The 17,364-nt window shown below is 49.6% G+C and overlaps 1 protein-coding gene across 2 annotated transcripts in view; it reads right to left on the bottom strand.

Annotated features, from left to right (window-relative positions):
- Positions 1–17,364, bottom strand: part of JAK1 (Janus kinase 1) — a 131,086-nt gene that overhangs the window by 8,496 nt on the left and 105,226 nt on the right. For both annotated transcript variants that reach the window (XM_047084247.1, XM_047084248.1), the window contains exons 10-17: positions 16,917–17,040; positions 14,743–14,929; positions 9,149–9,255; positions 6,151–6,294; positions 5,321–5,408; positions 4,777–4,904; positions 4,024–4,159; positions 1,932–2,083 (exon numbers count right to left, since the gene is read on the bottom strand). In XM_047084247.1, the coding sequence (XP_046940203.1) occupies positions 1,932–2,083; positions 4,024–4,159; positions 4,777–4,904; positions 5,321–5,408; positions 6,151–6,294; positions 9,149–9,255; positions 14,743–14,929; positions 16,917–17,040 (1,066 nt within the window). The remainder of the gene's footprint in view (positions 1–1,931; positions 2,084–4,023; positions 4,160–4,776; positions 4,905–5,320; positions 5,409–6,150; positions 6,295–9,148; positions 9,256–14,742; positions 14,930–16,916; positions 17,041–17,364) is intronic.

Raw genomic sequence — 17,364 nt, 5'->3', positions numbered from 1 at the left:
AAATAAACATTAAAAAAAATTCAGAAAAAAATAAAAATAAAAATAAATAAAAAAATAAAAATAAAAATTAAGTGAAACCATGACCCTCCAGTTAAAAAAATATATATATTTATTTTTGAGAGACACAGAGAGAGCACAAGTGGGAGACAGGCCGAGAGAGAGGGAGAGAATCCAAAGCGGGCTCCAGGCTCTGAGCTGTCAGCACAGAGCCCAATGCAGGGCTTGAACCCACAAACTAAGAGATCATGCCCTGAGCCGAAGTCGGACACTTAATCGACTGAGCCACCCTGGCACCCCTACCCTCCAGTTTCTAGTGAATCTCATGAGTACTGGTTTCTCCTCTGTCCCTGGGGATCCTTGGTGGAAGTGGGGAGACCTCAGAGGATGAGGAAGAGGAGGAGCTGGAACTGAGCTGGGAGCTGCTCTCGCCTCTCAGTGTCACGCTCACTTCCCCGCTCTGGTGCAGCCAGGTGGAAAGGCCATCCAAACCCATCAAGGGTACTTGGGAGGAGAGAAGGAGCCCTCTTTTATCAAAGGTACAGGCCCTTCCTTACACCATTCCTGCATGCTGCTTAGCCCTGAGTACACAGCAGGTGCTGAATAGATACTGACTTTTCTCCAAAAACCCTAGAATGAAAATCCCAAATAGCAGAGTTATAGATCTGAGGGCTTCCCTGCTGGTTTTGACTTAACTCCGCTTTCCCAAGCCCTGTACTATGTTTACCTGGCCAAAGTTAACTGGTTAAACATTCTACCTCTTCAGGATCTCCTACAGGTGCACCCTCCACTCTGGATTTCCATTGCCACTTCCTGTCTCTGTCCTCACCACTGAGAGCCTCAGAGCGTGTGGTCACTCCTTAGCCTGTCCATCCCAACCACGGTGTCTAGAAGACCCGTCCCCATGCAGACCTCTAAGCTCCTCACTTCTCCACGCAAACTCATCAGTGTCCCACATCACCCCTAAGTACAATTCTGTAGCCTGGAATTTAGGGCTTCCAATAATCTGACCCAAATCTTTCCCACCTTACCACCTGTCATTCCTCTCCATGCTTGAGGCAAACGAAACCACTCATTGCTTCCCACGGACAACTGAAATGCCACCTTCCCCTGGATTTTGATCAATCCCTCCCAGCTCAAAGTGATGCTGCTGCCCCCATAAATACACGAGACACATTCCAATAATTGAACCACTAAGTCAGGATCAGTGGTCCTTGATTGTCATTTTACTACTTTATCCCTTTAGAGTTACAGTCTTCACACTTTCTACCAGTAAATTTAAGAGTGGGTCAGACCTTTCTGGTTTTGCACTGTAGCTGAAGGACCCAGGCATGTGCTGAGGCTCCCTGCGTCTCCGTTACCTGAACTGTGAAATGAAGGTGATGGCACTGCTGTATCTAAGTTGCAGGATTCTTAGGCCGCTGGTTTCACATATTATGTGAAGAATCCTCGTTCTTGCTATTATAGGCGAACTCTCCTAACCACACCCTAAGGTCCTCAAGGAAAGCCAAGGCCTGTGTCTATTTTATAGTGAGCCTCCAGCTTTTACTTCGAACAATGCCTCGCAGTAGAAACTCAACAAGTATCTGTGTTAACGTTGCTAACAGGTACTTCAAATCTGAGATAAACACTACCATAATGTACTACTGAGCACATATCGTGTGCCTGGCATTGTGCATGCATTATTTCATTATTTACTTAATCTTCACAACAGCCCTGCAAAATAGGTAGTATTTATCCCCATTTTACAGATGATGAAACTGACAGGGAAGTTAAGTGACACTTTCGAGGTCACACAGCCAGGAAGCCTGTGGAGGACAGTCAAAGCCGCCTCCATCTCTTCCCACAACATGAGGCTCCCTGACAACTGCTGAGACGTTCACGAGGGCTCAAGGAGTCCTCACTCAGCTCTCACCGCGAAAGCAACTGCTCACCTCAATCAGTGTCTTGTCTTTCAGAGGGATCTCGCCATTGTAGCAGATTTCCCAGAGTGTGGTTCCAAAGCTCCATTTGTCAGCGGCCACACTCAGGTTCTTGGAGTCTTCAACACACTCGGGAGCAATCCACGGGATTCGTTCTATGCACTCTGGAAAAAGACCAGAGAGATTTCCAGATCAGTTTCTGGAAATGCCAGGGTTGTAAATCACTGTCATTGCAGCAGAAACTGTGAGCTAACGAAGAAACTATTTTAAGCAGTGCTTTCCAAACATGGGACCAGGGGGAGTTTGTGAAGGGTGCCACTTTCCAGGCCTCTCCGCCCGGGCACATGCTCCACCATGCAGCAGTCTTAGGGCCAGCAGATGTGTTCATTTATCACAAGCCCCCAGGAGGGTCACATAGGGCCAGGCTTCCAAAGCTCTGGCCTCAGATGACAGCAAAGCACCCTGGGGAAGGCCAACACCCCGGGGAAGGAGAACAAAGGCTTAAGAAAGAAAAGGCAGAGGGGCACCTAGGTGGCTCAGTCGGTTAAGCATCCCACTCCTGATTTCGGCTCAGGTCACAGTTTGTGAGATCAAGGCCCACATCGGACTCTGCACTGACAGGCAAAGCCTGCTTGGGATTCTCTCTCTTCCTCTCTGTCTGCCCCTTCCCCACTTGCCTGTGTGTGTGCTCTCTTTCTCAAAATAAATAAATAAACATTAAAAAAAAAAGAAGAAAAGGCAGGGAAAGACAAGAGGCCCATACATGCAGAGCAGGCATGGGCTCACCTCACTCATGCATTCTGCACAATCAACCTGCAATTGTGTGTTTGCTTCGTGTGGGAAAGAACAAGGGAATGAAAGCCTGAGGTGAGGCTGTCATACATCTCTTGCACCTGGCTACTTCTGCAGCCCTGTTCTGGCTTCCTGCCAAGGCTAGTGATGTGAGTAGACACCCCTGCTGTGTCCCTCAACAAGCACTGTGGCCTCCAGCAACAGCCTCCTGGCTCCTGCTGGAAACAGAGGCAGTCATAGTCAGGCCCACCTCACTGACCCACAAGGCCCAGATGAAATCCCACTGCCTCCCTGAATCACCTGTCCCCAGCTAGGTGATATCGCTGTCTCTGAATGCCCATAGCATTTTACCGGCACCTCTTGGGGATACCCAGGCTCCTCTACTAGTTCTGGAGTCACCAGTGTCTGCGCCCCAGGTGCTTTCTGAGGACAGGTCCCGGGACAGATTCAGGGCTGAATCTTTGCTGACTGGTGGGAGATGGGCGGGTGAGGGGCACTACATAGGCACTAAAGAATGCTTCCCATTTCCCTGCTAAGGAGTGAATGATTTCAGTTGTATTTGTAAGGCCTGTTTTCATCCTGGTTCCCTTCCAAACTTAGCCCATTCTTTGACCTACTGAACAAAACTCTAAGAGCCCAGCACTGTGCTTGGTGGCTGGCCGTCACAGGCCAGGGCCACGATGAGATCCCACACACGGCCTCGAAGGCTAAGAGGCAGAGTACTATTTGGGCAGTGCTGGTTGCAGTGTCTTGGCTCCTGGGCCTGTCTTTTCCTTCACAGCCCTATAGTTCACAATGACCTCATTCAAAGGCCACAAGAGCACAGCTATCACTTGGGGGCCTCCCCCAACAGCTCACCAACTACAGTGGAGGGCCAGGAGACCCGGCTCCTCTCGACACCTCTGTGACCATCCCTGGGCCCAGCAGCCTCCCTCTGTGCTACCCCAGCACCTCAAACACAGCTCTTTTATCGTCAGGACCACACGTGCCTTGGGTGAGTTTCTCCTACCACACAGCTCCCAGAGGGCAGGGACTGGCCCTCCCTACCCTCCACATCTCCCTCGGCCCCCGGGGCACAGCAGCAGCACCAGATGCCTGTCTGCTAAAGTGTCCTTCTTAAAAGGAAACACACCAATGGAAACCAATTTGTCAATAAATTTCATATATATAAAAAAAAAAAAAAAAAGGAAACACACCAGAGCCCTAGTCCCCTTCTCCCTGCTGGCCTGACCTTAATTCAGGTGGGGACAGGGAGGGTGGAAGGATGAAGGGCACAGATGGGAATTGGGGTGGGAGGAAAGGGGAGACCCACCTTGCCTGGACAGCACGGTGATGGGGATGCCGGGGTCACTGAGCTTGATGAACGGGCCGAACTCACTGTCGATGCCCTCACGGGCCAAGAGGAGGTTTTTAGTGCACACATTTCCGTGGACCAGGTCTTTATCCTCCTGCAGAGTGAGAAGGGTGAACTCAGTCAAGTTGCCCATGGGGCTGCCCGTCTTCCCTCCTTCCTTCACTCCGTTTCCAAGCCTGGCTCCTCACATCATCTCTCCATATTCCCCAGCGACAGCCATGCCCGGGCAGCCTAGCTCTCTCCCCAGTCATCTGTGTGACTCGGGTGTATTACACCATGGCCCTGCGCCCTGGTCCCCTCACCAGTAAAACGGGGATAATGGCAGAGTGGGCCTCATAGGGCTTCTCTGAGAATGACACCAAGGAGAACGTGTAGGACCCCTGAACGGCTGACCCACGGTAAGCACTACTGACGCTGGCGGTTTCACTCATTCGTGTGACAAGAATCGCACTATTTCCACTCTTACCTACAGTGCAGTACAGAAGTCAGTCCTCTGACATGATACAATTTCCATCAAAACAGGATTCGTACACAAGCACACGAACAGCCCCAAATGACCAAGGTCGAGGCCACTAAGCACCAGGCACACCTGTGTTTAACCACAGAGACCAGGCCCCTCCAGCCCACCTCACCAGAGTCCCTTCCTGCCACCACCCACTCGGGCATTCTGGTTCCTGATGGGGGCCACCACAGACTCCAGAACATACTTACCAAGTAACTCAAGGCACTAGCCAGTTGTTTGGCAACTTTAAACTTCCACGGTGTGGTGAGGACATCGCTTTTCCGGTGCATGAAGAGATCCAGGGGCCCCCCCTCCACAAACTCCTCCACCATGATATCTACAGGCACAAAAGTAGCCACAGTAGGGACAGTATCTTCCCTCACCCCCTGAGGGGAGCCCACTTTACTGACTGGTCCTCGGCTTGGGAGGACACAACCATCCTTGTGAGGTGCAAACAGCAGAATGAGCGCTTACACCTCTGCCCCCGCACAGACGCCTTCTTCTCTCTCAGCATGCTCACCCCACCCTCCCGGGTCTAGCACAGTGTGCAGTCAGGGCTGGCAACAGTAAACGTTCGAGAAATGAGTGAAAAAAACAAATGGGGCTTAATTCCACATCCACTATTAAGCACAAGAACTGCTGCAAGAGGCAAGAAGCCCAGGCAAGGTAAAGGTGGCATCAGCCCCGAGTCATCCCCACAGCGCCAACGCTCCCAGCCAGGGCAACCTCCCCTTCCACAGCGAATACACTTACTTTCCACATCTCGGACACAGACGCCATAGAGGTACACGATGTGTTTGTGGGAGACCTGCCTCATCATGCTGGCTGCCTCAAAGAAGGCCTGTGGGAGAAGAGGACAAGGAATGCTAAGGGTCAGACTCCACTGCTCTGATGCCAAAGGGGCTCTGCTGAGAGGAAAGTCAACGGGTCCCAGGAAAACTCATCACTGTCATCCCAGGCCCTGAAACTGCTCCCCTGGCCTTGCCTCTCCAGAGGCATTGCTAAGCCGGCTGGGATACGGGATATATTTAGACAACCTAATAGGATACAGAGCCAGGCTGGAAGGAGAGGCTAGCTGACAATTTCCCCATTAGATACGCACATCTACCACTTTCTCTCCATTAAACTTTGAGAAATAACAATGTTTGGCACTGTGTTAGAATAAACAAAAAACCAGGCAGATCTCAGTCAAGACTTGGCTTTATCACTCTAACAGTTTGTGGGATCTTGGGTAAGTCCTTTTACTCGTCTGGGCTTTAATTCTGTAGACTGTGAAGTGATACACCAGGGACTATGTAGAGTCCTGGGCTCCACCACAAGGACCTCTAGATAGGAAACAGGAGGACAGTGGGAGGGCCAGGAAGGGACACGCTGCTCAACCCACTTCATCTTCAATCCTCCTTCACTTATTTTCCACGCTGGCTTTATCTCAGATTGTACTCGAAGAAAGGCATCCAGACTAGATGAGGAGTCTGGAAACCACAAGACCAAACTAAAGACAAAGGTTCTTCCAAGCTCACTGTGCTCCACTGGCTCCAGAACTGGGGGAGAAGAGGGGACGGGGTTATGAAGGAGACACTTACCAGAGAAATGTCCCTGTGGCTGGGGTCTAAGACTTTGAGGATCACTTTTATTCTCTTTTCTTCGGAAGTTCCTTCGTCATCTTTGTAATCCAGAAGGGTTCCAGAGTAAATATGCGTCCGTGTGCCTCTCCCAAGGTGCTCGCCCTGAAGAAGGAAGCAGGAGGTTGGGGTGATGACCCCTCTCTGGGGCTGCACTGAGGACTTAATGGGAACACAGAATACCAGCAGGGGTGGGGCAAAGGCAAAAGAGCCTCCAAAGATCACAGTCTCCCCATGTCTTGTCCCTGTCAGGCCTCCAAAAGAAATACAAAGCTATTTAACCAAACACAGATGTGGCACTTCCTGGGCCCCAGGAGACAGTTACAGTCCCAAACGGTTCCTTCCCTTCTACTTCCAGGAAACAACCTGTGGCTAAAACATAATCCTGACCAATCATAAAACTTCTAGTAGCGCCACCAATAGTCTCCAGTGACAGCAGCCCCACCCTCACCTCCAAAGTGGACTCAGAGAGGACCCCACGGGGGCTCCTCTACTACAGGCTAGGGTACAAAGAAAAGGGGCTTATTAGTGATCATGCTACTGCTCACTGGCCATTTAACTTGAGACATTCTTTCCTTAACCCCTTTCTGTGAACAGGGATAACAATCGTACCTGCCTCCCAGGGCTGTGTTAGAATCAAGTGAAGTGGCAGGTATAAAGGCTCCAGGTACAGAGCCTGGCACATCATGGCAGAAACGATCTGCTGGCTGATATGTTCTGTTTGATTGCCCTCTAGACCAGGCACTTGTTCGTTTTTCAGCTATCTACCCAGTGTGTGTGTGTCTGTATATGCACATGCGTGCTAAGCTTTAAAATTTGTGATGCATTTACATGTGGACTTGCCCTCACAATCCCACAGCGGGGGAAGGGGGTCAAGGCAGAGGCAGAGACTGGAAGGATGGGCCTTCAGTATCCTCACATATGAAAGAGAATAATACCACCAAATAACCGGTATGAGGACTCAAAGCCTCATACCCAAAAAGCAAAAAGCCCTTAGCACATAATCATCTGTCTCTAAGGAGTCTCCCAGTTCAAGCTTTAATAATTCTGAGTTAAACATTCTTAATATTGGGAAACCAAAATGCGATTCATAAAACTCAGGCACTCTCAAGCTACTGACATTAACCTCACAAAGTCTGTTAAGTTATGGTGCTATTATTCTATTATGCCAGCACGTTCTGTAAATGCAGAAAATGGATTCCCTTGGAATCAGCCTGCCCCTACAGGAATGTATACAATCGTTAATCGGGTATATTAATTTGCACAAATGCCACCATTTGTCATCTGTCATAGCACAGTGGCGATGCATCTGCCCTGTCTCCCATATCCTGGCGAGGTCCTGTGACTATTCATTAAAGCTGCATCTGTCATGAAGTGGTTCATCAAGATTATGGGAAGTTGTGTTCCCAGAACATCCCGTAAAAGCCATGTGCTTGCAGAATAATTACTCTTCCCCAGAAGGGTTGCTTATCCCAGCAGCCAAGCCATGGCAACAGGCCTCCACAGCGCCCCACGGAGGGTCCTGCGTGTTACACATTGGCTTCCTTCCGTGCTGCTCCCTCTGCCTTTGTCTGGTGCTTGCTGTGTATCCTCTGGGACTCCGCTTGGATGCCGCTTTCCCAGGAAGCCATTTCTGTCCTCCCGAGGCTAAGCGGCATGGTCCCATCTGACAGTCCCACATCCTGCTGTATTTCCCTACTTAGGACTTGTGTCTTGGTAACGAGATTATCTACTTAAGATTCGAGTTGGCTCTTCCAGCGCACCGTGCACCCGCCAAGGGTTGCCATCATGCGTGACACGTGAAAGTGCTCACTGTTGGCTAGATGAGTGCCGGGGGCACGGAGGGTGGCTATGATCTGTGCAGAGGTTCAAAGGCAAGGAAAGAAGGAAGGGCCCAAGTACAGGACCAAATTTAGGCAGGAAAAAAACCCAGGGTACTGCCATTCTGGTGATTTCAATCTCTGGCCACAGCTCCAACTCCACCAGAAGGACAGAACACAACACAATCTGGCCCTCAGTGAAGGATTTATCAAGGGAAGTGAGAGGCAGCTGCAGCTGCGGACCTCTATGCCCTGAAACCCTGCCCAACAGTTTCAGGGATTAACCTAAGAAAGTATACTAGCAAACCAACCCCAAGCCTGCCACCTTCCACTAGGCTCCCTAGTAGACGTGAGCCCACAATTCATTCTCCAACACCTCCAAAGTGTCACAGTTTCTCCCAGGCAGTAAACGTTCCTTCCCTCCAAGGCTGCTGGCAGGCTGTCTCCCTGGCCTCCCTGGTGTGTGGCTCCACACCATGCTCCACTGGGGCAGGGTCATGAAAAAGAACATGGGGTTTGCCCTGGGCCTCACACCCTTAGCCTGAGGGTAGCTACAAGGGAAACTTGGCCTGCCTACAGCTGCAGACTCTGGGCAAGAGGCCTCCCAAGCTGGGACAATGGTCCAAGGGACCTATCTCTCAAGGCAGTTCTCCTGCCTCCTTACTGTTCTGTATTCCCCCAGCTTTGCTCCCTTTGGAATCATCATCTGAAAGCCCAGGGTTGAACTTTAGAAGTGCTCTGTCACAGCATGTGGTGGGTTAACGAGGGTCATCAGCCCAGACTCCCCCCATGGACACCCTACTCTTGCCTTGTCAGCATTCCCACCAAGTTCTCCAACTCCTTCTATCTGCAGAAGACCACTCCCCGGAAGGTCCTGTAACCCTAGATAACCCCACAAAGCCTGACTAATCCATTTCCTTCAAAGACAAAGTGTCTCTTGGGAACATGAGCAAAGCTGGGTAGAATGGCAGGGTGCTGGCTGAACAGCTTTAACTACAGAAGAAAAGTCTCGGTTTTTTTGTTTTTGTTTTTTCCAATAGGATTTCCCCAAACCCAGACTTCAGTCCCCCAAATCCTCAGACTGCTTGCCATGGGGAGGCAGGACCAAGGTGGACCCAGGAACCTTAGCAATGACTCACTTGCACGATATCTTTCTTGAGGATCCGGTCAAAACTCAGCTGGCTCATAGAGTAGACAGGCTGCCACTCCTGGGCTTTCTTAGTAGCCACCAGCAAATTGGAGATCTCTGCGGGAGAGAACGAAGAAGACTGAGCAGGGCAGCGAAGGTCCAAGATCCCAGTTGGCCAACGTCTGCCGAACCATGGAGCTTGCTGAACACAACATTTGTACATTTGTTGCTTCAGTCATTCAACAAATATTTATTAAGTACCTGATTCCTGCCCTCCAGGAGCTGCTAAGGCAAATAACAGAGCCTAATCTAATCGAGTAATCAACCAATCGAAAGGAAAGCTCCCACTTGTGCAGCTGCTCTCAAGGTTGCGAGAGCAGGGTCTGTTCTGGCAGAAGAACTCAGGGAAGGTTTGCCTAAGGAAGTGAAATTTTAAAATCTGAGAACAGAAACTCCCCGAAGGCAGGGGCCACTGTCTATCTTATTTCCTGCTCTACCTCCACAGCCTGGTACATATAGTAGGTACTCAGTAAGTATCTGTTAAATGTGTGAATGAATAATCAGGATGAAGGATGAGAGCTGAAGAGGGAGGAAGAAGCAGTACGTTGGGCCTGGGAAGTGAGGGGAACTGAGTTAGGAAGGTAAAAAAACACTGGTTTTGTGTAAAAAAACAGGACAAGTAATCCAGAGAGAAGGTTGTGCCTGAACCTTTCTGGGCTCCCAGCAGTGCCTGACTCCAAGGAGGTGCTATCTAAATGTACAGATTATGAGCAGACCATCCCCAAATATCACAAATTCAAACAGCAAACTGAACACTTCACAAAATCTGCTGGGCAAGGGTGAGCACAGGAGGCTGATGGAATTTATAACCCACAGAAGGAGACTTCCCACCATGGAGCCACTTTGAGCTATGTCACTGTGGGGAAAGAGAGCACCTTCCAGATTCAGACTGGCAGTGAGAGGGTTCTGGAACCCTGGAAGAACTCCACCCATGAGCACTAAGTACTAGGTCCCTACATTAGGCCAAGTAACTCAAACATGGTCTCTCAAGTCCTCACTTCCTTGCAGGGCACGTTTGTTTTCCTTTTTTTTGTTTTTTGTTTTGTTTTTAATTTTTTTTAATGTTCACTTATTTTTGAGAGAGTGAGAGACAGAGCATGAGCAGAGGAGGGGCAGAGAGAGAGGGAGACACAGAATCCGAAGCAGGCTCCAGGCTCCGAGCTGTCAGCACAGAGCCCGACACGGGGCTCAAACTCGCAAACCATCAGATCATGACCTGAGCTGAAGTTGGACACTTAACCGACTGAGCCACCCAGGCGCCCCTAAGCATCCAACTTTGGCTCAGGTCACGATCCCAAAGTCTGTGGGTTTGAGCCTGGCATTGGGCTCTGTGCTGACAGCTCAGAGCCTGGAGCCTGCTTTGGAATCTATGTCTCCCTCTCTCTCTCTGCCCCTACCCCGCTTGCACTGTCTCTCTCAAAGACGAAAAAAATTCTTAAAAAATTTTGTAATAGGGGTGCCTGGGTGGCTCAGTCGCTTAAACGTCCGACTTTGGCTCAGGTCACGATCTCGCGGTCCGTGAGTTCAAGCCCCGCGTCGGGCTCTGTGCTGACTGCTCAGAGCCTGGAGCCTATTTCAGATTCTGTGTCTCCCTCTCTCTCTGACTCTCCCCCATTCATGCTCTGTCTCTCTCTGTCTCAAAAATAAATAAACGTTAAAAAAATTTTTTTTTAATTTTGTAATAAAAAAAATCTAAGTTAGATTTTTAAATCTACTTACTATAAAATCTGTACAATAGTGGTTAAGAGTTGAGAACTGGTGTCCTCCTATGTTCAAATTGTCTTTGCTCCTACCGTGTGCCTTGGACAAGTGTGCCTTCCACTCCTCTGAACACTGATCTTCTCATCAGCAACATGGATGGTAATAACACCAACCTCAGAGGAGGTTCTGGGAGCCAGAAACTAGGTTCAGACACAGGTTCCCCTTGTGATCACATTCTGGGTACCCTTTCTCCAGAGTCTATTCTCCCCCATTCTGTTACCCTGACTCCATGCAATCACCTGGATAAAATCAGATTCAAACAGGCCAACTCAGAACTGCCCTGGTGGAGAAAAGACATCAAAAAGGGCCACTTGAAAAGTGTCCCCAGGGAAGAGTCAGGGCAATAGAGCTGCTTTGGGACTGAGAGAGGAGAAGGAAAAGAGGAACCATTTACGGGATGATGATCTGCATGGCTGCTACGGGGAATGTGGCACTGAAGTCAACCATGTGAGTGGGGAAAGCTGCTAAACCCCCACAAGCCTGGTTTCTCACTGGAAAAATGGGAGACACAGTTGTGCCCCTTGTGAGGTTGCTGTGAGGGATAAATGAGAATGCACACGGGGGGGGGGCTCACTTCAGCGCCTGGCATCTAGGGAGCACTCTAAAACTGGTAGCTATTGTGGTTAAGACCAACATTACATCCTGGTCAGCGTCACCATCCTTGTACCAGCTGGTTGGCAACGGCCTGCAGAAGCTTTCAGCGTCAGAGCGAAAGGCTGCAGAAATCAAACACCCAGCGTGACTCCACAAATGAGGATGTGGGTCAGTGATGACTAGGCCAGTGAGTCCTGCTGGGTCCCTATCCCCTTCTTGACATGGCCGCCCTCAGGCCTAGAGAGGGGTGGTGGGGCTGGACCAGACACAGAGATGTGGATTTGCTTTGCTGTCACATCCACTCTGAGGGCTGCCTGCTTTTCACTGATTCCATGAGGAGCTTCTCAGCTGCATTTTCAAGTAAGAAACCCAGGTCAGAGTCTGGCTATCAGAGCCTTAGAGATAGGAGGGCAGAGGCATTCAGGAACCCAAAACAACCTTCTTTAATAGTCATGATTTCCTCACTTCTCTAATTTGCAGGTGGTAGAGGGAAGACAGAGGGCTTCTGAGGGCACACAGAAGCCAGCCTCATCCTCAGAGCTTGTTCTTCCTTTCTCCCTAAGCCCCCCCGTCAGTCCCTCCTCTCCCCCAGGTCAGGAGAACTGGCCCCTGCCCCACAGCCATGGGTTAATGGCTGCCCCTGTGCATTTGCAGAGTGTGATGCAGGGAAAAGACCATCTGAGGTGGGTCAGAGGACTTGAGTTCAATTCCCCACTCCTGCTCGAACTACCTGGGCAAGCACAAGGGCGATTACAACATACTCCAGGTTGTTTGGAAGATTAAATGACAGGGCCTGGCACATGACAGTACCCATCACCATCACCATCGTCATCATAACTTGCTGCTACTTTTATCATAACTAGTACTGACACCACTAGCAAGGCACTGAGCTGCTCTGGGCTTCAATTTCCGCATCTCCGTAACAGCTACAAAGAGCTATTGTACAGATGGAATAAATGCAAATATGCACGTAAAGCATTTGAAATTAGTTAAGTACCCAGCAGTATGGTAGCTACTGCCGTAATTATCAGACATCAGCGAACGTGGATTCTGTGCCAGGTGCTGTGTACCCACCCTACGAGTCACAGCGTGGTAAGATAGACCCAGAGCCTGTCTGAATAGTTCATATTCAAGTGGGAGGGACATTCTGTGTGGAGTTCCAGGGGCCCCAAGGGAAGCCATGAGAGAGGGATTCAATGCATTCCTGTGCTTTTCCTGCCATGGCTACTGGCTCCCTGGTCTGGACTGGGAGGAGCAGGAATCTACACCAGAGACCTACCCAGCTAATTCCAGGGAAGAAATCCTGTCCCAGCCTCCCATCTGCCACTTCTCACTATGTGTGGCTGCTGCCCTCCATCCCCCCCAACCTTACCCGGAGACCACCAATCTGCCTGTACTACCCTAAAGAGAGATTATGTAAGTAAATAGGGTAGTTGGGCTTTAAGATTTTACCTCCCTCTGAGGCCAAGGTCTCAGGGCCAAGTGGCAGATGTGTTTTTACCCTCGTGGAACATCTTCAAGCATGAAAACAAAGGCTGCAGTTACCCCCGAAGCTGGCAGGAAACCCTATCTGATCAACAAGAACACAAGATCTTCCTCTTTCCCTGAGTGCAGTGGCAGCCCCGCAGCTGGGAGACCAAACAGTGATTCAAACATCAAGAACCCAGGACCCTTTCTGTCCCGGTGTTACATCCTCTGCCCACCCCTGACATAAAGGCTCACGGGCAAATTCCCTTAAAAGAACAAGATGTGTCAGATAAAGAGACTCCTCAGAGTATCTTCGACCACACTTACTGGGGCCTGCCCGTCCCAAATGTGCTGCCTGCCCTTTGAGGCCTGACCCCTTCTGAGGGAAGGATGTGACACATGTAGGGCAGCACCTCACACTATGGGAATGTCAAAAAAACTATCTGGAGTAGACTGGCACTCAAACCCCTCTTTGACCTGACCTTCAGTGAGACTCACTTCCTTTCTACAGGACTCAATTTTCTCACCTCTAAAATGGGGCACTTGACTAGGTGATGCCTAACTGTCCTTCCAGTTCTCACATTCTAAGAGGTGATGAATTCACCTGCAGGATATCAGTGACACTAACCATGGGGCTTCAAAAAGAATAGCTGAGTCCGTCATCCCCCCATCCACTTTATTCCCTGACTCTCCTATGGTTCCCCGCTCAGCTCCCTGGCATGGCATCCAAGGCCTCCTAGGACCCAAATCTGCCCTCTCCCAGTCTCATCAGCCCCTTCTTTTTATTTTATTCTATTCTACCCTACTCTATTTTATTTTAGAGAAAGAGAGCACAGGTTGGGGAGAGAGAGAGAGAATCTTAAGCAGGCTCCATGCTCAGCATCGAGCCCAACGCAGGGCTCGATCCCATGACCCCGGGATCATGACCTGAGCCCAAATCAAGAGCTGAATGTTCAACCAGCTGAGCTGCCCAGGCATACCATCCTACCTCTTCTTTCTAACTTCACTGAATGCATTAGCCCTTCAGCCCCTGTTCTTCTGCAGCTCCTGCTTTGGCCTACCACACTGCCCCTACACATGCTTTGTTGGAAAAGCCCTTATCTAGTGGCCAGGCTAACTGTCCAACACGAGGCTCAAGATCCACCTCTGTGCAGCTTTCCAGTCCACGACTCAGGGATTCTGACCATGCGCTTCTTTGCGAGCCTGAGGTCTGATATGTAGGTGTTGGTGAAAACAGCCATCACGTAGTGCGGTGGCCTTGTTTACCTGAAACATTTTCTATGTTAGACTGGAAACCCTTGGAGAGAGGGGCTTGAGTGTCAGGCATTTGATTCTCTGCATTTACCACAGTTCTTGACCCACAGAGGATATACTAGGAACATTTCTCAGAAAATAAACCACTCACAGGGGAACATTTTATCTTAAAGAGGAAAGTGGTAAGCTTCTGTTTACTAATCCTAAACGTGCTCTTTCCGAAGCCTGAGATGCTAAGAAAAGGTGTATGTTTTTATCTATAGACAATGCTGACACCTGAGGCCCAGGATTGAAGTTCAGGACAGACTCGTAACAAAACTAAATGAAGGACACCTAGAAACTGTGGGGAGGGGCCACTTTCTTCAAACCAACCAGCAGCTTCTGCTTGATCCGTGTCTTAGAGCATCAGCAAGGGGCAAAGGGGATCAGCGAAGGGACAGGGCCCAGCTCTGGCCAGGGGAGACCGACCTCGGGGCTTGGGCTGGCAGCAGCGTTTCAGCACGAAGCTGATGTTGTCCGTCCGCAGGATCTGTTTCTTGAGGTGGTTCATGAGGTCCCCCAGGCTGGGGAAGCTGCGGTCCGAGCCATGCAGGCTGTAACGGCCCTTCTGCACCTCGATCTGAAAGTTCTTGAACTGTTTCAGGCTACCCACCACCTGCCATTCAAGAAAAGGCTCAGGCAAATGTATCAACAACAGGAGAAGCTGAATAAGGATATATGGAACTATGTACTATCTCTGTAACATTTCTGTAGATCTATAATTATTCAAAAATAAATATTTATTACAAACAAGTAAACAATAAATAAGTCCAGAAGAAGACAATGATCAAAGAGAGTTAACACTAGAGAGAAAGCCTAACAGAGCAGGACTTCTACAATAGCATCACCCCGTTTTAAACCCGTAAGATGGAGTTCAATGAAAAACCAACCTCACAGGAACGTTGCTGTGACTGCATGACAAAGTAAAAAACTTAGAAGGTGCTTCGTAAAGGTTTGCAAATATTATTATGCATGAAATAATCATCACTATAACTACATTTATCCAGGAAGTCTCTCAAACTGAGCCCTTCCAGGCCATGCATCTATTTGAGGAGAACCCCTCTGGGAGGTGGTGGTCAATGGTCTGGTCCGTTTCCAGATTCTATAGTACCACAGAGAGGAAGTATAAGCAGCTTTCCTTCACGGGCACTTCTTGTACAAAGATAAATATTTTAGTCATTAAGGATGAAGGTCAGAAAGATCTACTTATGGTATATACTAGGATAAGATGTTTAAGATCGCAAAGCCTTGGGTTTTATTCATCTGTACAATGGGGATAATGCCAGGGTCAATCTCACAGGGTCAGTATAAGGTTTAAATAAGGACATGTAAAGTGGTCAGCACAGCGTCTGGTGAGCTAAAATGAACTGCGCCAGTAATCGTATCTATGATCCTGTTTTCCCCAGGTAATCTGACACCAGGCGGACCACACTCCTGAGTCATCGACATTCCTGGTCCAGCACAAGCCGATTCCACCTCAGAAGGCAGTTAGGCTGTCTCGTGCGCCCATCCATATTAACAACATTATACTCCCTTCACAGACTGATGAATGTAGAAGACAGGCATGCTGCCCAAACAACAAAGCTGACAAGTTCTGACCCACTGTGGCCGTATCAGCCACGAGGCCTTGCTGTATAGGAAGGCTCCCAGGTAGGCAGTGGTACCCAGACACTTGACAGCCCTGGGTTCCTTCTGCCATTTCCTCTTCCCCCTCTGAACAGAGTCTAGTCCCCAGGGCTTCCCCAGTACTTTTCCTTCCAGTGTCTGAGGGCTATGGTTCACTAATGTGCTCACTTCCACCTTGCAGCCCCACCCCCTGCCATCCCAGTTCTCCCAGTTCATGCTAACCCAGTCAACACTAGTGTATCTGTCTGGACTAATTCTGTAAAACTCATGGTCTTTTAAAATATTCCATTTCCTGTATTTAAGATTGCATGAATGACAAAGGGAGTATTATAGTCTAGTGGGATACGGTCAACAATTCTGGTTTCTATCTTTGCTTTCTGGGTATCTCTCACATCGTTGCTAGCTTCCAGCTACTGTAGAGTCACTAAGTAGAGTCATCTCCACTTGTCAAACCACGGCACGGCAAGTCGTCCGTTAAAATGTCTGAAGCTACCATCCAGGGAAAGCTGTGTTAGGCCAGGCTGCCAAGCTGGCCTTCCTGGCACTGGTTGGTACCTGTGAGTGCCACAGACAGACGGTGGCTCTGTGTCTGAGATTCTGTCACCGAACAAATGCACTAAATGACAAATGTTTGGTCTGAACTGGTTTTCTGGCCACGTTCTACCTTCCAGAGCCGCCGTGGATCCCTGACATGGGTCTCTTGAGGGAAGAAAGAAAGGGCCACAAGGAGGAAAGTTTCGGGGTTTGGCTGCTCAGGAAGTCTCCTTTTGAAGACTGGGGTTGTTCCAGTCAGAACTTCCAGGGATTTTCTCAGAAAATTATAATGCTCAACATCCTGCTCTGCATTTCTCTGAGTGTCTATCTCCCCGGGCTTTTTTACCCCTACCCCAGCCCTCCCCCCAGGTGGTCCTCTCTGCAGCAGCTCCTAGGCTGGCTGCACTGAACACATGCGGCCAATATGACTCGGCCTGACTGACCTCAGATTTTTCAAAGCAGGTGACAGTCATGAGGATATTGTCAAAGTCGGTACAGCTCCACCTCAGCACATACATTCCCTCCTCGCTTCCTTCTTGCCGCAACTTATTGATGGCATATTCTGTGCTAGAGGGAGAGAAAGGGAAAGGGAGAAAGAGCTCATACCGATGACAGCACTCTAAATCCCTTGGAGTAGCCACTTTCCCAAGCTGGCTCAAGTCCTATGCGCCCACCTAGGGCCCTGAAGTCCTGTCTGAGAGGACACATGAGGCAAGCTGAGATGCCAAGGAGCCTCAACATGTATCAAGTCTCCAAGGTCTAGAAAGAGGACTCGTCTGCCATCTAAGGCACTGAGCCCAGCTTGACCCTGACTTCCCTACACATGTGGTCTCCAGCTTGACAGAAGCTATCCCCCCCACAAAGGTGATGCAGGAAGGCCTGACCAGTAGA

Source organism: Lynx rufus, unplaced genomic scaffold, assembly GCF_022079265.1.
Source record: "Lynx rufus isolate CCGP_SWC_20201006 ecotype Redwood Valley unplaced genomic scaffold, mLynRuf1.p SCAF_2, whole genome shotgun sequence".
NCBI lineage: Eukaryota > Metazoa > Chordata > Mammalia > Carnivora > Felidae > Lynx > Lynx rufus.
The sequence above is the reverse complement of the archived record's forward strand: the minus strand, read 5'-3'. Positions and strand labels throughout refer to the sequence as shown.